We start from the raw sequence: 24,429 nt of genomic DNA, 5'->3' as shown, positions 1-24,429 counted from the left end.
CAGTTATTAATTTTTCGTTTAGATTAAGTTTTTTGCCTAATGTTTATATTTTATTTCAGGTCAAGTTTTCAGAAAAGTTTTTAATGGTTTTAGTTTTAGTTAATGATATATAGGCCTACACACACACACACACACACACACACACACACACACACACACACACACACACACACACACACACACACACACACACACACACACACACACACACACACACATATAGGCCTATACACCATTAACTACACATAGGCATTGTTAACTCTCTCTCTCTCTCTCTCTCTCTCTCTCTCTATATATATATATATATATATATATATATATATGCTATATATATAGGCTATATATATATATATATAAACTAAATATACTAAATATATATAACAATAAAAAGTGTATAATACAAAAATAAACAAATATTTACAGTTGTTTACAGTCGCTAGGACACATTTCTCAATACTTAGGTCACTTTTTCAAAACTCTTCACAGTTCTCCAAACCAACTTTCAGCTCGGCACAGCAGTTCATTTCACTTTCAAAATGCACTAAAACTACCACATCACTTCATACATGTCTCAAATCAACATATTCTTCCATCACACTAGCAAAGGTTGACAGACAACAAACACACTTTGTCACCCACAAAACAATGACCTAAAAACTCTAACAACAGGTAGCATTATACAATGTTTTCTTCTGTAAAACAAGCACACCTCTCTACTGTTTAGAATTCACTGCAATATATTTTACTGGAATGAATCAGACATGATGCAGTATGCTTCAATATATTTTATGTCTTTTTTGTTTTGTTTTTGTTTTTGCACAGACTAATTACAAAATACAAGAATTTGTACACACCATTCACCGATACAGATACAATAGGAATCAGCTGTGGTTGGTCCAATTGTCCAATTGTTTTTATAGCATTTCATTTTTAGATTCGAAATATATTTCATTACAATATTACTGTAGAAATGTAGCAAATTGCTGTCATATTCAGTTTTGTATTATGTTATTGTTTTGAACATAAGTTTAACAGTTTTGAAAACAGTATGTAAGCATGTGCAAATTGGCCTGTAAGTACACAGAGTTTTGGTGGCTGTTGTGTCGAAGTGAGAAAACAATTAATGTAATTTGAAAGATGTAGTCATTGAATGCATTTTGTGCCAAAGCAATGATTAATGATCCACAGTTTAGCCCACATATACTTCTGTTGTGCTCACTCTGTGAAGAGTTTTGAAAAAGTGACCTAAGTATTGAGAAATGTGTCCTAGCGACTGTAAAAAACTGTAATAATACAAAATAAATAAAATACAGCAAGGAAAAGACTATGCTATATGGTCTAAGACCTACTTTTCTTTTTGAACTCTTTATCTCCGTAAAATCATCCTCTAAGCTACACACATACCGACAGCGCTTTCAGTGGGTTTAAGCTTGGATAAGCCATGATCTAAGGCTAAGCCCTGAACCCCAAAAGCATGTCTTTTATCTCATGTAATTAAGTTCAGTTAAGGTGAAGCAATCTGTATGGATATTTAGCTTTACCTCCAGAAAGTGCATTTCAGGGTTATTTTTAAGTATTTAAGCCCTTTGTATAGATTATCATGAGATGTGTTGTTAAATGGGGTTAATTTTGTCACATGCCCAGCTTACTCTAATTAACTCACTTGTGGAATTTACCAAAAATGAAACTTGTTAGTTGGATTTTAATAAATTATCAGTATAAATATATATATATATATTTAATTACTTTCTTAGTGTATATTTAACATCTTAAAAGCAGTGCTGTTATATTATAATTAAAGATAGTTTTCATTAATTGAAATAAAGCTGCTTGAAATAAAATGAAATATAAACATCAGATTAAAAACTTAAGCTTTAAACTAAACAAAATAAGAAATGTTGCCTTGGCAACTAATTTTAATAAATTAATTTGGAGTTGAAGTACTAAAACCGCAAACAAAATATAAATTAAAAGCTAAATTAAATAGAAATATCTAAAAACAATAAAAACTATCAAAAATGACAAAAGCATTTATCAAAATTTACTACAGCCAAAATTAAAACTGAAAATATAAAAATAAAAGTGAATTCAGAATACGAATACTAATAGTACATAAAAAAAAAAAAATTACACGGCACTGAGATTCTTTCTAATGTGCCAGAAAAACCACAGCCTCATAACACACACTCGAGAGCTCTGAAAACATTCAGCCAGCAAAAAACACAAAGAGCTAAACGGCGCTAAAACAAAACCCTCTGTTTGTTTTCTATTTCTGTACTCATTCTAAGTTTATGCTGTGCATATAGTGAGCCAGTAAAATACCTCTTTAATCTGTTCACATCCTCTCAAATGTGACGTAAAGAGCCACAGTTATGTAAGAGTTGAAAGTGAGTGATATAAGTGTGTGTTTTATAATCACCACAAATAACTGCATTTTAATAAGAAATCTGAGGGTTTATTAATCCGGAACAAATATATTTATGCATAAAAATCAAACGAATTAAAGGAATTTACCTATGTAACTATCAATTTACACTGTCCTGAAACCACTCTGACACAACTGTGTCAAAGGATCTGAAAAAAAAAGAAGATTAGGCCAGTTTAAGGATTGATGGACTGTAAACTGATATTGATTACAGACAGCTTCACAGACAATTCATGAGTACTTCTGAGTATAGGGGATTTTGAACCTGCAACAATTTATATTACTAGACTTATTAATAAGTTACCAGAATTAAATAATAATGTCAGTGTGATTAATGTGCATGATTTATATTGTATTAATGACAGCCAGTTCTTAATTGTGCATTTAAAGGAATCGTTCATATATACAGACTAGATGAAAATTGTCATCATTTGATGCATTGATGCATTTCTACTGCATGCTATATGGCTTCAAGTTCAAAAAACTTGAAATATCTCACATAATTTACTAAATGACTTTTAATTAGGAGCTTCACAGCACACTCCTCGTTCACTTTTATTATACTGAAAAGAGGGCTCAAAATGTTCTTTAGAAATTCTCTTTTTGTGTCCCACAGAATAATGAAAGCCATGCAGGTTTAGAGTGACATGAGGGCGAGTAAATGAATAGCGAACTATGTCTAAGTGTTCAATTACACAAAAGCACTTACTGAAGATTGATCTCGGCACACTTCCAAAGAATACGACGCATGTATTCGCTCTTAAACTATTTCTCCCTGACTAATAGTATGTTAAATCTTGCTGCTGCTTACTCAATGCCTGGCCGCTCTGCTGACAACCAAGTAGTGACATGAAATTCCCTCAGGGTCACGTCTATGTCTGAGAATGATTCCAAACATACTTTAGTTTGTTTGTTTCGAAACACATCAGCAAATTGGCTGGTTTAATAGCTCCAAAATCCTGTTTAGAAAAACTGAAGTAGGCTAATAGAACTGTCAGTGCCATTGTCTAGTCATAAAGCATGTTAGATGTAAAGTCGGGAAATGAAAGCCCATGGGAAAGTTTTATTGCTCAGAGCGCTCAGTTATTGGATCATTTTTCTTTTTGCCAACAGTTTGTTTAAACAGATACAAATGAGACAAGTGTTGCTATAAAATGAGTGTGGATAGCACTGCTCAGTTAATTTGATCTCTGAGAAATGTTGTGTATTGAAATATTGTTACTTTTCTGAAACTAGAGACATAAGTGAGATTACTGCCGAGGAGGAAACAAAACATGAAAGAGATTCTTGAATACACAAGGCTATAAAACAAAAACACAGATTTTACAACAACAACAAAAACAAAACAAAAATCTAAAATCAACAGTATGCTTTGTAAATGGAAGTATGCTGTCTAAGATTAAAGCTCCAGTAGGTAGCTTTTGTAAAAAAATATTTGTTAAAACTGTCATTATGTCCTGACAGTAGAATATCAGACAGATAATGTGTGAAAAAATCAAGCTCTTCTGGCTCCTCCCAGTGGTCCTATAGCCATTTGCAGAAGTACACCGCTCCCGGTCAGAAACAACCAATCAGAGCCAGGAGGAATGTCTTAGCAGTGTCAATCACGCTCGTGTACGCGCTGATAGCCCCTCTCTTGCACAGCTCGAGCGCGTACCGTCGTTCGTGACTCTTCTGTTCGAACTCGTTCATCCAAATGAACGAATCTTTTTTCGAGTCATTTCATTCATTCAACGAACGAAATGACTCGAAAAAAGATTTGTTCATTTTGATGAACGATTTCGAACAGGATCACGACATGCACCACAGAACAGAGCAAGGCCAGCATTTGTGCTTATAAAACTTAAAGTTTTTTATTTATTTTTGAAATGACCGATCGTTTCGCTAGATAAAACCCTTATTCATCGTCTGGTATCGTTTAAAGCCCTTGGAAGCTGCGCTGAAACTATCATTTGGTCCTCGAAACGTTTGTGTCCTATTGAAGTCCATTATATGGAGAAAAGGCCTGGAATGTTTTCATCAACCTTAATTTCTTTTCGACTGAAGAAAGAAAGACATGGACATCTTGGATGACATGGGGGTGAGTAAATTATCAGCAAAAGTTTTTTTTTTTAAGTGAACTAATCCTTTAACGTTATCTTAGTAGCTATAACTTATAGAAAGAGTGCAACCTTATAAAGTTACATGTATTGCAAAATACATAATGATTTGAGGACCAAGTTTGTAGTCAAAGTATGGGCAGGCCATAGTCAATGTAAAGCATATTGTTGATGTTTCGTCCCTATTAGTGAATGTTCCATAACTGTTTATAATCCGCCGTCATCGGTGGTCCTGCTTACTAGCCTGCGCGTTCACGACAGGCTCCGCTGTGGGGGAGGAGCTGTGGAGGGAGGGCTGTAGCGCAGCAGAGAGCAAGAGGGTTGGACCTGTAAGTTGTGCTTGTTCAAATTTTCAGGCTAAGTCAACATTTTCTCAAAACTCCCTACTGCTGCTTTAATGCATAACTGATATGTCAGTGAATACATTATTTAAAGGGAAAGGGATAGATCACCCAAAAAGCAAAATGTTGTCATCATTTACTCACCCTCAAGTTGTTCCAAACCTGTATGAATTTATTTCTTCTGCTGAACACAAAAGAAGATATTTTGAAAAATGACGGACCCTATTGACTTCAAGGGATAGTATTTTTTTCTTCATACTATGGAAGTCAAATGAGTACTGTTTGGTTATCGACATTTTTCAAAATAGCTTATTTTGTGTTCAGCAGATCAAAGAAATTCATACAGGTTTGGAACAACTTTGGAGTGAGTAAATGATGATATAATTTTAATTTTTGGGTGAACTATCCCTTTAACAATACGACGTAGTGCAGTCTGATCCATGTTTTATTAGCCTACCTATATAAAGAGGGGACTTCATGTTATAAATAATTTACACAATAGACTTCGATAGTGAATCCAAACTCCCACAAAATCCTGCACACTATAATTATATCTACCAAATCCTGCACACTAAAATCAGATCTTACCAAATAGACCAATGGAATCCAATGGAAACTTTTGCCCTACGTAGCCATATAATAATCCTACTGTAGGCTATAGCCTACAATTGTCTAATTTCCTCACTTAGACTAACATATATATATATATATATATATATATATATATATATATATATATATATATATATATATATATATATATATATATATATATATAATGTCTTATAATATACATTACAATTACTAAAGCATTTTACGAGAAACTTCTGAGGAAGTTGATAGGCTTATACACATACAATAATAACTAACTCCACAAAGTCTCCTGTCATATGAATGAGCAACATCTGAGCAAAAAATTTAACTTTTTCGGTAGTGCTGTGATACATTTGTGGTGGTTCTGCACATGCGCAGGTGTGCTGCTGCGAATGCGATCGCTCACCCTCACCTGTGCGGAATCCTCGAGCACACTCAGGCGGAATCGGCCTCTCTTCACCTCCATCTCCATCGCGGATCCGCGGGCCACAGTAGCTCTGGAAGTTTGGTTTCTGCCGAACATTATTGCTCTATGTTGAAAATCCAACTCAAGGAACCATCCGAAGCGACCGAGAGTTGACTAAGTGAAACTGCTAAATTACAAATAAAGATAAATCCCGTCCCAAATGTATAAATATATGCCTTAAAGACGCCATTACTATATTTGTTAAAAAATCCTGCTGGACATGTAGAAACAACTATGGAAAACGGGGTGTTTTTCCTCAGTTCGTGGTATGGGTGGAGCATAGAGTTGTGAATACACTGAAACAGCGCCACCATTGGCGTTAAGTGAATTAAACTTTGGGAGGCTATTAAAAGTTGCTAAATGACACCGACTTTTCGCCAGGGGGCGATTGATGGCTCAAAAAACGAATCCTCTATTAAACTTTCATGACATATTTTGAATTATTTGAAACATCTACACGCTAAAACGATCATCAGCCCAGTACCTGCGCGACTCGTCATCGTAGACATAAACAGAGAGAAGTATCTCCGTCTACAATGTTCCTCCGCAAGATGCAGCTTTATGTAATTGCTATGGAACTACATACACATTATAAAATACATTATTGTATTTAAAAATGTACATATTCAGACAGATGAGAGCATATGTACTTTAATTTCAACCTTTATAACATACAACATTTTTATTAACATATTTACAAATACATACAAGTAAAACATGTGCTTGAGAACAGTTGAACACAAATATGAAAAGCGAATATGAACAGCATAAAACTGAACAAAGGCTAGGCTTTGTGACTAAAAGCTGAAGATAAAAAAAATGCTACAAAATATGTTGAAAAATGCTAAAATCCAACACAGAAAACAGGATGGAGTTGAAAAAAAGGACACTGCTTATTTAAAATGGAGGTTTGTTTCAAAATTGCTCTTTAAATAAATATAAATGATAAAGAAAGAAAAGTAACTTCCAAAAAAAAAGGGGGGGGGGGGGCGGTCAAAGGAAAAAAGAGAAGTATAACCGAATGATGTTAAGGAATTGGCTGAGAGAAATTTAAGTGTTGCCAATTCATAACTGGAAATAAAATGCAGAAGGTTAAGACCAACGATCAAATAATACACAGTTAGGCTCAAATACGACATGAGTCATATTTCAACTTTACATCACGAAGAGTGCATCTGTATCAAAAACATTTTTGCTTTACCATAATGTGAATTAGTAATTATTTATCCTTGAAAAAATAGAATAAAATAAAAGACATTGTTAATATTTAGAAAGTTATTGAGGTACGTTTTCACTGTATATCTTCATTTGTCTTCTTGGTAAAAACTTCACATTCACATCTATACACCCTACTGATGTCAATCTATATTTTGCACTGCTTGTCTTCGTTGTTCCTGGCTCTTTATTCCAATCTCAATCCTGGTCTTCAAGCTCATCAACTTCAGTAAAGATGTCACTGAAGAAGTACTTGGAGACACTAGTGGGTTCTTCTTCTGAGTTCTGCTAGGCAGAGAAAGATGGAACCAATTCTATTAATACAAATATACAATGTGGCCATAGAAGTACTGGAATATCAGACTGTTTGATACCTCAATGACAGATGCAGTGGTGGGAGCGGAGGTTGGTGACAGTCCCTTTACATCAGGGTTTTTTGCCATGGTAACAGGGCCGGCTGCTATCCGTTTTCTCTCGGGTCGTGCGGTGTTGACTGCTGGTTTTTGGGAGCCTGGTTTGGCCCCTCGATGAGCTGCTGGGGGTCCTTGTGTACTCTTAGAAGAAATGAAAGACAGGAACCCCTTGGGTCTTCTGCCAGGTCTAAAGAAGAACAAAAATAAAACAAATGGATAGTAATGTCATATTTGTTAGGGATAAAATCAAAGCCAATATAAATTTGTGTTTTTTTTTTTTACATAGAGTACCTATTATGCTTTTTTACAGTTTCAACTTTAATTAGTGTATAATGTTGCTGTTTGGGCATGAAAAAGGTCTGCAAAGTTACAAAGCACAAATTCACTCCAAAGGGAGTTATTCTCTATTATGGAAAGAGCTGTGACATTTCCAAAAGTGCTCAAAGCGGTTGAACAGGAACTAAACAGTGTTACAGCCAGACTAGGAAGAGAGGTGCTGCAATAATGTAAAATATGTGAAAAATATTGTTTTTTGATCATTTACGAAAACATTCTAGTAGACCCCAAAAACAAAATCAAGACTTTGTGAAAGAGCCACCCACCTTGTGAGTGACCCACTCGTGGCAATAGGTGTGATCTGACTGCCACTTTGCGAGTCTGGTCCACTAGCCAACTCAACTGTCTCTTTGCCTGGGAGGTCCACCTGTCCCATGATGCCTTGGGAGGGACCCTTCTGGAAAGATTCTTGAGGACCATTTTCTTGCTGAGGTGAACGAGAATTATCGCTGGTCGCAGTAAGGTCTGTGTTTGCTTCTCTGTCTGAGATGGTGGCTGATGTTGAGTTGTCCGTTGTTGAAACAGCAGCGGGCACAGTTTGCTCTGGCACTGATCTTGTCTCTCGTGTTGAAATGGGTAATGAGGTAGTCTCTTTTAAAGAGAGCACTGCTGTGTCCTCTTTAGCATCAACACCACGAGCATTTCTCCTTGAAATGGGGATGGGTTTCACCTGCAGCTTTGCTAAACACAGAAGAATTCATTGATAAAACCCATATTTTACGAGTTGTAATCTTTGACATACACTATATATAATTAGAGGATTTTTAAAAAATGTCATATTTAAAAATTTGTTACCAAGTAGATAATGTGGAGGGGTCAAATAATGATGAAATGTGAACAAATCCTTCATGCGAGTTTTTTTTTAACAATAACTGATCCTGTAGTGATAATATTAACTTTTTTATGTTAAGTAATTTATTGATTGATATATATTATTTATATATATATATATATATATATATATATATATATATATATATATATATATATATATATATATTTATATATTTTTATTTAACTCATTATTATTATTATTTATTTTTCATTTAATTATTATACACTACCATTTAAAAGTTTAAAATATATTAATACTTTTATTCAGCAACAATGCATTACATTAAAGAGATTTATAATGCTACAATCATATTTCTGTTTCTAATAAATGCTTTTCTTTTGAATTTCTATTCATTAAAGAATACTGAAAAAAGTGCATCATGATTTCCACAAAAAAGAAATTGGAAATATTAAGCAGCACATTTTTTCCACATTGAGCACAAAATCAGCATATTAGAATGATTTCTGAAAGATCATGTGACACTGAAGCCTGCAGTAATGATGCTGAAAATTCAGCGTGGCCATCACTGGAATAAAGTACACTTTAAAATATATTATGCTAAACAAAAGAGTTATTTTAAATTATTATCATATTTCACAAACATTATTGTTTTTACTGTATCAAATAAATGCAGCCTCAGTGAGACTTCTTACAAAAACATAAAAAAATTGGCAGTGTCATTTCAGCTCCCTTACCTCTCCTGGTTCTCTCAGGTAGTTTTCTCTTCTTCTCCAGATGTTCCTTCTCATCTTTAGTCGCCTCTGCCACAGGGCTTCCCAATAATTCCACTACTAAGGCATAAAGAAAATGTGCAATGCATGAACAGATATTAGAACATGCTGACACATGACAATCTGTGCCATATGTTTATTTTTTAATTACAAAGATTTGCTGAAAATGTTCTCACCGTGATGTTCTGCCTGACTCTCACCTTCGGTACTCTAGGAAAGAAAATGACCTCACTATTAGTCAATAGTCAAATAGTCAATTAGACTATTTCTTAAGCATCAATAGTGCTGAAAGTCAAGATGTATGCATTTACCCCCTGAGATGTTGAGGCTGGTGACTTGCGTTTCAATCCTCCTTTCCTCGATTTGTCCACATCCCCCTCTCCACTTTTGTTTTCCTCATCCTCTGACACAGGAACTAAAGCATCTGTGATCAGAAGGTGAGATACCGCCCTGCTCTCATTAGCACTGAAATTAAACAGAATGTGGAAAAAAGCAATAAATACAAGAGGAAGGATATGGTACCATTTGCAATAATGAAATCTGGTTCAGACACTGACATATGAGAACACAGAGAGCCAGTTTCACAAAAAAAACTTAAATATGCACTGCATTTATTTGGTTAACAAATTGCCAGCTAGGTGAAACCAGGACATCTCACAATATATATGTGTATGAAGTGGTGCATTGTTTCAGTGTTTTACAGCATCAGATAACAGTTTAAAGGTAACTATACCTTTGACCATGAGAATGCAACTCAGACACTGCTGTCAGTGGGAGGGGCTCAGTCCTAAAGCGCGCCCCCTCATCTAAAGTGGGTGGGATTGCAGTGAGAGAAAGTATAAACAAAGGTTCCTCAGGAGAGAGTTCAGCAGATATCTCTTCGGATTCACATCCAAAACGCTTCACAGTGCTGTCTTCAAAAACTTTTACTGGACTGGTCTTTTTGTTCTCATCCAACATGACCACAGTTTTCTTCCTGGACTCATCTTCAGAAACAATTGGTGGTTTGACATCTTTGACTGTCTAAATTAAAGAGACATAACACATGATATTTATTATTCCGATGTCCTTATTGTAATTATTCTACTCGTCATACGAGGACTAAAAATCCGTTTTAACTGATATTTTACCTGTGCTGATTCAGTGCTCGATGCAACCTCTTGTGCTGCACTTTGGGAAACATCAGATTCTGTGGTAACTACAGCACCCTCTTCAGGACTTTTAGTGAAAGTGCTCGTGGAAGAGTCAGCAGCAGGCAGTTTCTCATTTAAAACTGAGGAAATAAATGCAAAAATAAAAATTCATATTTGCTTTTGTTTTGAAATAGCTTGTTTTTTTTAGCAGTTGTTCTGTCTAGGTGAATCTCATGAACCCTAAAAAACATAAATGTGATATTTCACATTTCACATTATATATTAATAAATAAAAATAAGTTAATTAATAAATTAACTTCTTAAATGTTGCATAACTGCAAAACTGAGCATGTTTTTTAGGGCATTTTCAGTCTATTTTTTTCATCAATTTTGCATACTATTATCAAAATAAACTATAATAAGAAAATAAAATATCTGCTGTAACTAGAAAAATTATTTATTATAGAACAATTAAAACTAATTATACAACCATGGTAGTATGTTATACTGCATTTAATCTCTGTCTGTTTTTATTTAAGAAAAATATATATTACAGTTACAACAATTAGATTGTTGAGCCATTGCACATTTTAGATAATAGTGGCTGGGTTTGAATTATCATACCTGTTTTGTGTTGTGTCTGTGTGTGTCTGGATTTCTGAGTCAGGTTCGGTTTAGGTTTGGGTCCGCGGAACCTCCTGAAAGGTTTAGCAGGCTCATCTGTTGGGCTCTGAGACTCACTCACACTGAAACACACAACATACAGACAATATTTGAGACAACTCATGTTTTATACACATGAATATCAGTCTCACATTATGGGATCAGAACCGTCGCCATTGAAAGGATTCATTTTTAGCTATTCAAGGAACCATTTACTGTTCAAATGATTTTATTGTATCATTTACAAAAATAATTAACTATTAAATTTAAAAGTTAAATCACAAAAAAATAGATCCTTGACTAACAGCATCAGTGTAAATAAATGAATAAAATAAATAAATGGGCCATATACTACAGTTTTAATACCTATTAGTCAGTTGTGGTTCTCTCGCCTCTTCTTGTTCTTTTATTTTTTCCTCTGTGATTATATCATCATTCTTTCTCTTCAGAGATGACACAGATCCATTATCTTCTTTAGTCACTCTTTCAGGAACAACATTGAGACTGTCTTCTCTTATTTCAGATGATGTTTCTAGCTGTAGTACCTCAGGGTAAGTAGAGGAGACTGACAGGTGATCCACAGGGACTGATTCTTCTTGCATGGTTTGTGTTGCATTTTTATAATTTTCCGTGACAGATGGACCCTTAGAGCTCTCCACAGAATCTGTAACAAGTTCTGGATAGATTTGCTGTTGTGGAGCTCGTCTGGTTCGCAGACCTTGACCAATATTGGGTTTGGGTTTGGAGAAACGGCCTATTTTAGGCGGTGGAACACTATTGGAACAAGCCAAATCCTGTGTCTCATGTTGAATGGGACCAAGATGAGCATCAGTTGTCAGTGTTTTGATTGGCTCCTCTTTTGTTTCTTCAGCAGAAAGTTCTGGAATATGAGTTTCACAGCTCGAAAATTCAACATCATCTTTCAACTCTGACTCGCAACTATCAGAAGAACCGGACATGATGGTTGTTTCTGTGATAACTTCTTCATGGACCAACTCTTCATGTACAATGCTTGACTGTCCAAGAATATCATTTTCACCTGAAAAAGATTTCATTCAATCAGTCCTCTAATGAAGATTTCAAATTTGAGTCCCCATTTGGATTCAGGCAAATAAGAGGGTTGCATTATGAAGCTATTCTTACCTGTACAGGGTATTTCGGATGTCTGGGTCATCTGAGCGGAGTTCCCGATGGTCAGAAGAGTCTGGGCAGCTTCATTGTTGATCTCCTTACATACTAAAAGAAAGTAGTATAGATTATGGACCACCAGAATATTAAAGCTTTTGGGTAAATTAGTTGCGTGTAGGGGCTGGTGATATAAGCAAAACTTTTATCATACAATATTCTTAAAATCATAGTATATGCATCATTTAAATCATTATTTCATTTTTCATTTTTTGAAATAATTTCATTTCAATTTCAATTTTTGTTTTTATTATTATTATTATTATTTTAACAATTATGTAAATTGTAATCAAACAAATGTATCATAAATAAATTAATGAATAAATGCACCATAAACTAAAAAAATATATCCAAAAAGAAAACTAGATTACTATCAGCTTATTTTTAGCACAATTTTAAAACAGTTTGAAACAACTGTCAATTTAAGTGAAACAAATGTATCATGAAAAAATATCCAAACCGAAAACTAGGCTTGAGTCAGTGCATTTGAATTCTTCAAAATTTGATGTTAGAATTGTTTGAATGTTAATTTGAACAATTGTGTAAAGTGAAATTATAAACAAATATTTGTTTAATCATAAATTAATAAAAAAAAATCATTTTATTTTTTTATCTAAACAGAAAACGCTTGTATATGTGCATTTTTTGCCAAAATAAGTTGATGTTGGAATATAACTTGTCATTGCATATTCGAGACCTTTTTGACTACATATGATTACTAGACATAAAAGCATGGTTAATATAGATTATAACAACTCCTGTGGTAGTTCATTCAGTTAAATTATTTGTTTCTCCATGTTTGCTGGTGGTAGGAAAGCTTGAGAGTGTTTCACCTTACCTTCCATGTGGTCTTGGTCAAGAAACTCAATGACATCCTTAAAAACAAATCAGACACAAATTAGTACCAACTATAAAAACTACAAAAACACTCCAATTTCATAGTAAAGAAACTAGACTCAGCTTACAAATGAATTCTGTGTTTATAATGGACACCACAACAGTAAACAGATGTGACGAGGGACATTAATGAAGCTCGGGAGACTTACAGCAAGCAGGTCCAACTGGTGTTCATAAGTAACAGGACAAGCGGGCAACGCCGCCTGCTCATATGACATCTCGGGGCACAAAGCATTCTGGGATGTGCCCAGGATATCAGGCACATTCACAGAAATGTCCAGCTGGGAGTCAATGGGGATGAGTGACAGAAAAAAAGGGAAGGACAATGAAAGGTAGACAGGTTGCGAGTTTTTGATACGACATGCAGAAATAATTATGAACAAAATGGTGAAACAAAACTGGTCTCACCATCACTTTGGTCAGAAACACATTCTAAGCAAGTATAAATTTTCCGCAAAAAATTGTATTGTGATTTTTTTTCATTGTTACAAACAATAAAAAATAATGTTACAGAAAAGTTTTATTTCAAATAAATGTGTTTCTTTTGAAATTTCTATTCATCAAAAGAATCCTAAAAGAAAATGTATCAGTTTCCACAATTAGGTTAGTATTTATATTTTTTTGTAATATAAAATTCTGTAAATGTTACTTTTTCGAAGAATACTGTGGCACCTTGGAGGTCGCCAGACACCCCTGGCGTAAAATATGTTTCTGGCCTTATTCTTTGAATACTAACCATAACAACATAATTTATGCAAAAAAGAAAAACATCAGAATCAAGCAGGGGAGTTTATGTACAGAGCAAGCCACACTGATATGTGATGAAGGGGGTTCCACTAAGGTTCTTTATAGTTTGATAATACATAAACACACCTCTTCCATGGTTTCTACCACCTCTGAATTAACGGGCAGTAGAGGGCGTAGACTCATTGGCACAAATGCCTGGTTATCCTCTTCAGGGTAGGAAGGAAAGTCCACCTGGCTCAGGACATAATCTTCTATGTCCTCGTCCTCTTCATCATCATCTTCAGCTCCAGAGGCCAGTAACGTCACCAGTCTAGATTTCCCCCTCCTGTGCATACCCTGTTTCAATGTGGGGCCTGGTTTTAATTTAGCCCTCCGGCCGGGTGCCTTGGGGCCCTGGTTAAAATTTTTGGAAGACACAGGAGGTTCAGAGAGCTCTTCCTCATCTTCCTCTTCCTCTGCCGCTGCCTGCATCACATGCTGAGAGAGCTTAGGGATCCTTCCTGACCTAAATAAAAGAGAAATAATAATTAGCATGACTAGCAAAACTAAAAACAAGACCACAGAACAATGCACACGACCACAAAAAAAATGTATCATCAAAAATAAAATACATTGACTCACATCCATCTAGAGCGGCACGATTCTGCAAATATTGAGAATCACGATTTTTTGTTTAAAATAGAGATCACGATTCTCCCAAGATTCTGAATAGACAACTAAACAAAATAGCATGTAATTTACTATAGGTTCAGACAAATATTAATTGCTGCAGAGTCAATTTAAAAGCATTTCGTTAATTAGAATTTTTTTCTTAAATTGGGTTTGAATGAATGATTTAATGGCTCGCACAGGGACAGACAATCTGTGCTTTACAGTTATTGCAGATGTAAAGGCATTGTACATTTTTTACTTTTATTTGAAGGCGGAGGCTTCACTAATAAACAACCCCAATTATCACCATTGGTTTTGAGATGTTACTAGCTGTGAATACCTTGTCTGATAGGCTACAGTATTGTGGCATAGTATCAGGAGATCCTGGCTAGTGTCTGTCGCGCACGGCTAGGGGCGAATGGCTGGATGATGGCCTATTTGAGAGAAAGTCCAGGGCTGTTTTTTTAGCCCCAGTCCGTCCCTGGGCTCGCTCATAAAGACTTCACTGGTTTCATTGCTGGATGAATCATAGTTTGAACAATCTCTTTAATGAATGATTCAATGACAAATACATTTTTGACAGTCACTTGTCGTCACCTAGTGGTGTAGCGATGTAATCTATACAATCTTCTTTATTTGAAGCATCGAGCACCTCCCGAGCTCTAAATTTGTGTGGTGTGTGTGGTTGAATCGGCCGATTGGTCTCAAGTTGACCAATCAAGAGGAGAGGAAAATCAGGGTTACGTGGGTGTTTGAATCGAGTTCGCAATCTTTTAAAGATTAATTGTGCAGCACTACATCCATCACAATAATTTATCAAAAGATTCTAAATCTATTCACAATTTTATCTGCATAGCAGTGTTGGTATTGTTAATTAAAATTAAGCTATTAAAATCATTTTCGTTAATTAAATTAATGCAGCAGTAAAATAACTAATATTAAATATTAACAATTAAACTGAAGAAATCTTGCCTAGGCAACTAACTGAAATAAAATATGTTTAAGCTGAAGTACTAAAATTACTAAAACTAAAATTATTTTAAAGCTAAATAGAAATGCAAAAAAGTTAAATGACAAACACACTGTACAATTACAAAAACAAAAATTCTAATAAAAACTCAAAATATAAAAATATAAGCTAATTCAAAATAGAAATAAATACTATAATAATATATAAATAATACAAAAAATATTGCATTGAGAACCCTAACCGGGTTATGATTGAAATATTCTTAATATTGTCACGCTTACCTGGTTGGTTTATTAAATATCTGTTCATGGACAGAACTAAGGTCAGGTTCTTCCTCTAAATCTTCCAATTCAAGGAAAACTTTTGACTGCTTTTTCTTCTCTTGTAACAAGTCTGAAGGCACCTAAAAAGAGTGAATTATACAGTTATGTCAGATAAAATAGACTGTTACAAAAAAACTGCCTTTGTACAGTAATACACGTGTAAGATTTGTCGGATCTCGCATTAAACAGCTGAAAACGTTACCTTGGTAGACCTGTCCATTTTACCCTCCCCCGCGACTGAGGTCCCGCCCTCCCGGGTATTGCTTTTGGGTTCAGGGCGCCTGTTCCCCCATCTTCGGCTGAAGTTCGGGATCGGTCTCTGGGATCGACCCTTGAGCTGAGCTGGTTTAATAGCAGGACTCTTGTTTATATTCTCTGAAGAATCAGATTCCCTTAACCTGCTAGAAAGAGAATCATTTTCAACCCCCAAATGGTCTCATAACATAAATTACACTAGTAATGCAGAAATTACATCATCGTTCAATAATTTGGGGTCAGTAAGATTTTTTTTTTAAAGAAATGAATACTTCATTATCAAAGGATCGATTAATCTGTTCCACAGTGACAGTAAAAACATTTATAATGATACAGAAAAGTTTTATTTCAAATAAATGTGTGTATAAAATAAATCAGTTTCCACAATTGTTCACATTTTCATCATTGATAATAATAAGAAATGTGTCTTGAACACAAAATCAGCATATTAGAATGACCCTAAACACTTGAATGGTAGTGTACACATCACCTTTAATTGGACAAAAAATGACTAAAAGCATCTTTAAATGTAATAATGTTAGGATTGAATCTTATATTTTGGTTAATTCTTACCTGTCACCTTGTGACTGACCATCAGAAGTGGCATTTTCACAGTCCTCAGGTTCATCTATTGCTGCAACAAACCATCAATGAAATATATCAAATGTTTACCAAAAAAATCAATAATATAAAGAATTATATAAATAATAATGTGAAAACAATCTAAAAAAGACTGCCAGTAAGATATTCTTCAGAAATTTGAAGAATCTGCCCCCAGTTTCACAGGCAAGGGTTCAGCCTAGTTCCAGACTAAAATGCATGTTTGCACTGTTTTAACTGACTTGCAGTGACATATTTTAAAATGTCAGTGCCATTGTTTTGTCTCAAGATGCACACCAGTAATGTGTTTTTCTAAGGTTTTTATAAAAGCTACTTAAAAGTCCTAAATAATCAAAGGTCTAATCCTGGCTTAATCTAAGCCCTGTCTGTGAAACCAGGAACTGGTCTATTACAGAATATATTTTCCATTTTTGCTTAAAGCATACCCTCTGTCCTCTTGATTCTCCTGTGTGGAGTATTTGCCCCTCTTCCCCTGTGCTTCTTTGAAGTGGTATCACTTCCTCCATCATTTGAGAGGTCCTCATTCTCCTTTTCTCCTGCAACAACATCACTGTCCGAATCCTCCGAAGTGTCCATTTCCTTTCTTTTAGTCGCTGCATTTAAGTGTGCATAAGTGTGCATAAGAATTTGCCCAAAAAACTGTACATTTTAAACAGAGATTGAAAGTTAAAATAAACTGACCTCTCACTTTCCTTTGGTATCTACTCTGTGCTTTAACCAACTTGATGAGCTCTTTGTTTTTCTTTTTCTTATTTTCCTCGTCTTTTAGGACCTGCTCCATTAATTTTTTGAAGAAATCTAGATCCAGACGCCGCTTCTCCTCTGAAAATATACTTCAGTTTACTTTATATTCAACCAACTGTCTTAATACTTAATTCCATAAGGAATCTGTTAGTTTACGGTGGTAGGTTACTACTAAAGGTCACTTACTGAAAGCTTTATCTATTCTCCATGAGTTATTTCTCTCCTCTTTCTTGAACTTGTTCTGGGGGAATAAGAGAACACCAAAGAAGATGGTGATTGAGGTTCTCGAAGATGAGCTTGTATTATTATGGTACACATTCAATATGTCCTAAATTTATACTTCTATTTAGCAAAGACACATTAAATTGATCAAAACACACAGTAACTACATTTATAATGTTGCAAAAGATTTCTATTTAAATAAATGCTGTTCTTTTAAGCTTTCTATTCAAACATATAAAAAAACATATCACAGTTTCTACATAAATATTAACATAAATATTAACAACAGCACAACTGTTTTAAAGACTGATAATAAGAACGTTTTTCTTGAGCAGCACGTCCGCATATTAGAATGATTTCTGAAGGATCACTAAAGAGTGCAGTAATAATGCTGAAAATTCTGATTTGCCATCACAGGAATTAATGACATTTTAAAATTTAGTAAAATAGAAAAGATTTTGTTTAAATTATAATAATATTTCACAATATTAATTCACAATATTGTTTTTTTTCTGTATTTTTGATTAAATAAATGTAGCCTTGATGAGCATAAGAGACTTCTTTCAAAAATATTCAACTTTTGAGCCGCAAACTTTTGGACTATAGTATGAAATAAATGACTATATCAAGCATACAAGTGTTTAGTGATAGTGATATGAATACACGCATACATAAGATATTGTGACCACCTTAATCTCCAATCGACCTCTGTGTGGAAACAGCTGACCAATCATGGAGAAGTCCGTCCCCACCATGCTGATGGCCAAGAAAAACAAATCAGTCTCTGGAATAGACATAAAAATATATATAAATTAAATATATATGACACACTTTAAATTATGAGTTGCACTGTGTTTGACTTCTGACCTCCACTTGACCAGGGTTTGGTGTAGGTGCCCTTCCTAAAGCTGGAGTAAGTGGTGGTAGAACCACGTTCAAATATGGGATCTCTGTCTTCTGCCGGATTGGGTCCTTTTGCCCTTGACACCTGGACTGTTAAACTAGACACACCCACACAACAGAATAAAAAGCATTTTAACATTGGAAACACTGCAAACTTCCTCTTTACTAATTCCTGGACTACACTTCTCCATGAACAGCCGCTCAGGATAAAAAGGAACATCACTGACCTCTCCTCGTCTATAATCAGAGAGCCATCCTCCGCCACCTTCACCCTGGGAACTACCAGAGGTTCTTCCTCCTCCGGCTGAGTTTCTTCCACTCTCTCCTCGTCTTCCTCATGACCAGCATCTTCTGCCGCCGTCTCCTGAACTGATGGAGCAGCTGGAGTCTTAGAAGAACTAAAGAGAAACAAGTAGTTCAGATGAGGGTTTAAACTTAATACCATATTTTTTTAATACAGTGCCCCTATTATGCCTTTTCCTGTATTTGACTATTCATGTAACGGTATTTAGCTGTTTGTGAATGCAATAGGTCTGCAAAGTTTTAAAGATCAAAGTGCACAATGAATGGAGTTATTGTCTCCCAAAAGAAAGAACCGATTCTGAACTGCCTGAAACGAGTCGTCAGTAATTCCAATCTTACTTCCTGTACGAACCCCGCAAACAACGTCTAGTTTGAACCTTGCAGCTGAGGCCTGGAAGAGTTTGGTTCGTGTTGATGACATGTCAAAAGATGCTGTCAACAAAAGCATATCCTCTTTGAGTGCACTTACAAAGCATGAGGATTCAGGCTCGAAATGATATGGTAAAACCGACTCTATCGTTACTGTTCGTATAACTGTGTATCAAGTGCTGAGAAAGCCTCCAGAGCTGAAATTCAGATATGGTAATGGGCGTTTCGTTCAATGCACGCTCTGTAAGCGGAAGACCAACCACAACAGACTGGGCCGCCTGACCAATCAGAACAGAGTAGGATCTCGGAAAGGAGGGGTTTAGAGAGACCAAATCCTTTAATCAAAGCGTTTCAGACAGAAAAGAGATGATGCAGCAATGTATATTATGAGAAAATCAAAGTGTTTTTTTAATTGGATGCATGTAAACCTTTTGTAGGGGGCCTTCAAAACAAAATTAGGTGTCTTTAAAATAGCATAATAGCACTCTATACTACAAAGCTTTTAAGGGCAAAATTGTTGATTCACATCCAATCGAAATCATAAGAATTTTTTAAATGTCTGCAATACACCACCCGCATTGAATAGACATCTGGATGGCATATGTGCACTATTTGAAGATTGACAGGGTGATTAGGCTTACGTTGGTGTAGGAGAGTCATCTAATTCTGTCTCTGATACTTTTTGCTCTTCATCAGTGAAAGACCTATACAGAAAACAAAGGCATTGAAAACTAGAAAACACTGCTCACCCCATTACATGCATCATAAATCCAAAAATCAACACTTGTGTTCACATGGACTTCCTAAACACACAAAAGAATTAAGAACAGCACGTACTTCATTGGGTTGGAAACAGGCAGGTAATAGATCAGCTCTCTCATGGTCATTTTGGTGTGATCTTTAGGTGCCTTGCGTTCTTTGATTCCCAACTTTGGTTTCTTCTTGCCTTCCTAGATTCAAGTGTCAATGGAGAGGTCAGAGTAGCATTTTAAAAGCACATAGTAATTCCACATTAAGTGACAGTCCCAAAATATGCCAGGATTATAGTACTGATTCAATTATGATTCAGTGGAAATCCTATTTAGCCTGGGACAAAACTTAATGTATATACGTATTAAGTTTTCAACACTGATATTAATAAGAAATGTTTCTTGAGCAGCGAATCAGTATATTAGAATGATTTCCGAAGGATCATGTGACACTAAATGAAGTAATGCTTAAAATTCAGCTTTTCCATTACAAGAATAAATTACATTTTAAAATAGAAAACAGTTGTAATAATTTGTAATAACATTTCACAATATTACTGTTTTTACTGTATTTTTGTTTAAATAAATGCTGCCTTGGAGAGCAAAAAATACTCCGGACTTTCACAACAAACATTAACAAATATCTACCAAACTTTTGAATGGTAGTGTAAATAGGTAAATATTGCCATTCACTACACTGTCTGTATTTATTGTCATAGTGGAGCAAAAAAATGCAAATTACTTAAGAAAATCAGTTAAGGGAAAACATGCTTTGACTATTTTTGACTAGATTTTTATTGTTTATTCTATACCAATATATTAGCTTTTGCATACCACACCTAAATACTGATTTTTTTTGTTATGTGCCAAGAAAAAAGGTGGTTCTGTGTTTGATCTGGGCAAAAAAAAGCTTTTGATCTTTATAATATATATATATATATATATATATATACACTCACCTAAAGGATTATTAGGAACACCTGTTCAATTTCTCATTAATGCAATTATCTAATCAACCAATCACATGGCAGTTTCTTCAATGCATTTAGGGGTGTGGTCCTGGTCAAGACAATCTCCTGAACTCCAAACTGAATGTCAGAATGGGAAAGAAAGGTGATTTAAGCAATTTTGAGCGTGGCATGATTGTTGGTGCCAGACGGGCCAAATAAAATAATCATTTACCCCAGCCCTACCATGTACCCATCCTCTGATGGCTACTTCCAGCAGGATAATGCACCATGTCACAAAGCTCGAATCATTTCAAATTGGTTTCTTGAACATGACAATGAGTTCACTGTACTAAAATGGCCCCCACAGTCACCAGATCTCAACCCAATAGAGCATCTTTGGGATGTGGTGGAACGGGAGCTTCGTGCCCTGGATGTGCATCCCACAAATCTCCATCAACTGCAAGATGCTATCCTATCAATATGGGCCAACATTTCTAAAGAATGCTTTCAGCACCTTGTTGAATCAATGCCACGTAGAATTAAGGCAGTTCTGAAGACGAAAGGGGGTCAAACACAGTATTAGTATGGTGTTCCTAATAATCCTTTAGGTGAGTATATATATATATATATATATATATATTACAAATATTACACTTTTTTCCCCAGATCAAACATAGAACCACCTTTTTTCTTGCACACATCAAAAAAACAAACTAATGTAAAGCACATACACACCTTGTCTTTGTTCATTTCTTTTTTAAGAAGCTCCCGAAGTTTCCGTGCCTGAGCTAACTTGACCATGTCTGCTGGGTCATTCAGAGTTTTTAACGATTTGAGAATTTTCAATGGCGACTGAAGTTTTTTAAGTCTTTCTCTTAACAGATCAGTTTGGCTTTGTCCCAGAGGTGGCTCAGAAACCCTCTCCTGCTGTGCGACCATGTCTTCCACAGCAGGAGGAACCGGACATTCTGGAGGGTTTTCATGAACCAAAATAGTATCAGGTTTGGAAATTCTAAGGGGACGTTGGGACTCCCCTTGCTGGACGGTCAACGGTACAACAGTGTCTTCCAATCCCGCATCCTCTTGAGTTGTCTCTCGGTCATTCCGGAGTGGGGCTGCAGGGATGGGCTGTACTTTGGCCTGTCTGTCCCCTCCAGGAGGTCTCCGTCTTACAGGAGCGCTGGAGTTGTAGCCAGGCTCAGGTATCTGAAGGGAAGTCTCTGCAGTGGGGGTTGATGTTTCAGTCTCACTGGGTGTTACTGGTTTTACAGGGGACTTGGATGGTGATTTAGGAGTCCTAGAGGAGGCTGGGGAAGCTCGTGGTTTGGCTAAGTTGGGCAGAGCTGTGAAGCGTTTCCTCCTCTGAGGGCCAGAAGTCATAGAGGTGCTTGCTGAATCCTGGACATCAGAACTTTTAGATGCTATATCCCTGTTGTGAAGCAAAGAATCAGTAATACAGCTGGCAATATCTCCTAAAAGTAATAAACAGACATGCCGTTTTTATTACCTACATTAATTGAAAACTTAATGGAATATTTGAACTTTAAAAAACATTTCCCACACTGAAAGATAATTTAAAATGAAAAAATTGATTAAAATTGTAAAGGAAAATGAAAAACGTAAAGGAAATAATGATTAGTCACAGGGCCAAAGATAATTTAGTGTTGTCACGATACTGGAATTTCTGAATATTGATGCTGCAGAAAAGGAGTATTGGAACCGGTATTTTAGTATCGATGCATATCGAAATATCTATATTTTTGACAACACTAACTTGCCGAGGACACACGTAACGACTTTAAGGCCAATTATGAATGCAATTTGATACTTACGACTGATCATTCCCAAACGAGCAGAGTCGCGTTCAGTCAGTGTTCACAGTTGGTGTTTAAAATCTGCTACGGTCGTTTGAAACAGTATGTATGTGTGTTCACTGTTCAGTCACACTTAGAATATTTCAGCTAGTTGTTAAGTGTGTCCCCGACATGCCATAATACATGTATGTAAATTTTCATTTCAAAATTTATGTATTCTAAAAGTTAAAAAATTGTACACATTCAGATTTACAAAATTGCTGTTTAATAAACATAATCAGATATTTATAACACTGAAGGTTCAGACTCACGCTCCATGGCTAACGGCCTCCAACTGGTTATTAGAGCTGCTGCTCTGAGAGGCTTCCTCATTAGTCCGCTCCAATGCTATAGGTGGGTCAGTCTTGAACTTCTCAGCCATGACCTCTGACCCCTCAGAAAGAGCAGAATCAGCAGGACACTGGGGAGGCTGAACATTATCTTGAGAAGCTACCGGAGCTCGGCCTGTGGGCTTCACATTGGGGCGGACACTAATCCTCGATCTGCGCATCATCTTTCTCTGTTTAGAGGGGTAAAAAAAAGAAAGAAAAAAAATGATATATATATATGTGTGTTTATATATATATACAGTATATTATTCATTTATTCATATATTATACATGAATGAATGTAAGTTGTCAAATCGATTAATCAAAATAATCGCATCCAACATAAAAGTTTGTAAATATATAGTTTATATGTAAATAAAAAATGTATATGTGTATGTATATATATATATTCAAACGATTTGACCACTTACATACATACATAACGTAACATATGTATAATATATCATTAGAAGTATACTGTTACGGTAATTCTCGATCTGCGCATTATCTTTCTCTGTCTGTGTAATAATTTTAAAATATGATATTATTATTATATTAGGATTTACAATAAGACATAACCTTTCTGAGGTTCTTACATTAGGTTTGACATACTCCTATGTATGTCTCATTAGGTAATAAATCAAAAACAAGTAACGTTAACAAACTTCTATGTGACAACTACTTAGAGTGATGTTTACAACATTTATGTTCTCATTGAATCAATGTAATTCTTTCCCTAACTTTTACATGCTACTTTATATTTGATTATCATCGCGATGCACAAATATTTAATTTCCAGATATTCGAAACAAATGGCTCCTCGATTTTCTACAAATGTTTTAAATGTTTGTTTGTTTTTTCGACTGGGCATTGAGAGGGTCCTGTCCAACAATGTCCATTATCATAAGCTTGTCGGTTTATTAGAGCAACATTGCTTTTTACAACACCACTATACGTTTAAATATGTGGCAATTTCAAATCTTACTTTATTTGGCGGTCCAGGTTGATTTTATTTTAAAAATCTTCAGCGGCTCACGTCCTCCATGCTTTCTGATTGTTACAGCGCATGCGCACAGAGAGCCGGAACAAACGTTCCTACTCCTGGCC

General features: G+C 35.4%; 2 protein-coding genes across 5 annotated transcripts in view; both read right to left on the bottom strand.

The window, feature by feature from the left end:
- Window positions 1–6,231, bottom strand: part of rtknb (rhotekin b) — a 48,639-nt gene extending 42,408 nt beyond the window's left edge. The window contains exon 1 of the mRNA XM_077194142.1: window positions 5,872–6,231. Within this exon, the coding sequence (XP_077050257.1) occupies window positions 5,872–5,982 (111 nt within the window). The 5' untranslated portion in view covers window positions 5,983–6,231. The remainder of the gene's footprint in view (window positions 1–5,871) is intronic.
- A 329-nt stretch (window positions 6,232–6,560) lies between these two features.
- LOC143697070 (uncharacterized) lies at window positions 6,561–24,404 on the bottom strand. Of its 4 annotated transcripts, none has more exons than XM_077194010.1 (28): window positions 24,308–24,404; window positions 23,266–23,513; window positions 21,876–22,569; window positions 20,279–20,391; window positions 20,083–20,145; window positions 18,997–19,167; window positions 18,734–18,867; window positions 18,556–18,650; window positions 17,831–17,885; window positions 17,582–17,722; window positions 17,326–17,493; window positions 16,853–16,913; window positions 16,227–16,425; window positions 15,983–16,104; window positions 14,207–14,585; window positions 13,483–13,614; window positions 13,275–13,311; window positions 12,395–12,487; window positions 11,618–12,290; window positions 11,213–11,334; window positions 10,586–10,728; window positions 10,189–10,478; window positions 9,767–9,920; window positions 9,632–9,665; window positions 9,420–9,515; window positions 8,156–8,570; window positions 7,515–7,740; window positions 6,561–7,425 (listed from the first exon to the last, which is right to left on the bottom strand). In XM_077194010.1, exons 2-28 carry the CDS (start codon window positions 23,505–23,507, stop codon window positions 7,339–7,341), a joined length of 5,139 nt encoding a protein of 1,712 aa, XP_077050125.1. In that variant the 5' UTR covers window positions 23,508–23,513; window positions 24,308–24,404; the 3' UTR covers window positions 6,561–7,338. The 4 variants fall into 4 exon arrangements, with proteins under 4 accessions (XP_077050125.1, XP_077050121.1, XP_077050138.1 ...); XM_077194006.1 differs by having other exon boundaries at window positions 6,561–7,428; window positions 24,308–24,396; XM_077194023.1 differs by having other exon boundaries at window positions 9,420–9,512; window positions 24,308–24,396.
- Between the last annotated feature and the right edge of the window lie 25 nt (window positions 24,405–24,429).

The sequence above is a fragment of the Siphateles boraxobius genome, unplaced genomic scaffold, assembly GCF_051911475.1.
Source record: "Siphateles boraxobius isolate OS27281-9 unplaced genomic scaffold, OSU_SipBor_1 11, whole genome shotgun sequence".
Taxonomy (NCBI): domain Eukaryota; kingdom Metazoa; phylum Chordata; class Actinopteri; order Cypriniformes; family Leuciscidae; genus Siphateles; species Siphateles boraxobius.
The sequence above is the reverse complement of the archived record's forward strand: the minus strand, read 5'-3'. Positions and strand labels throughout refer to the sequence as shown.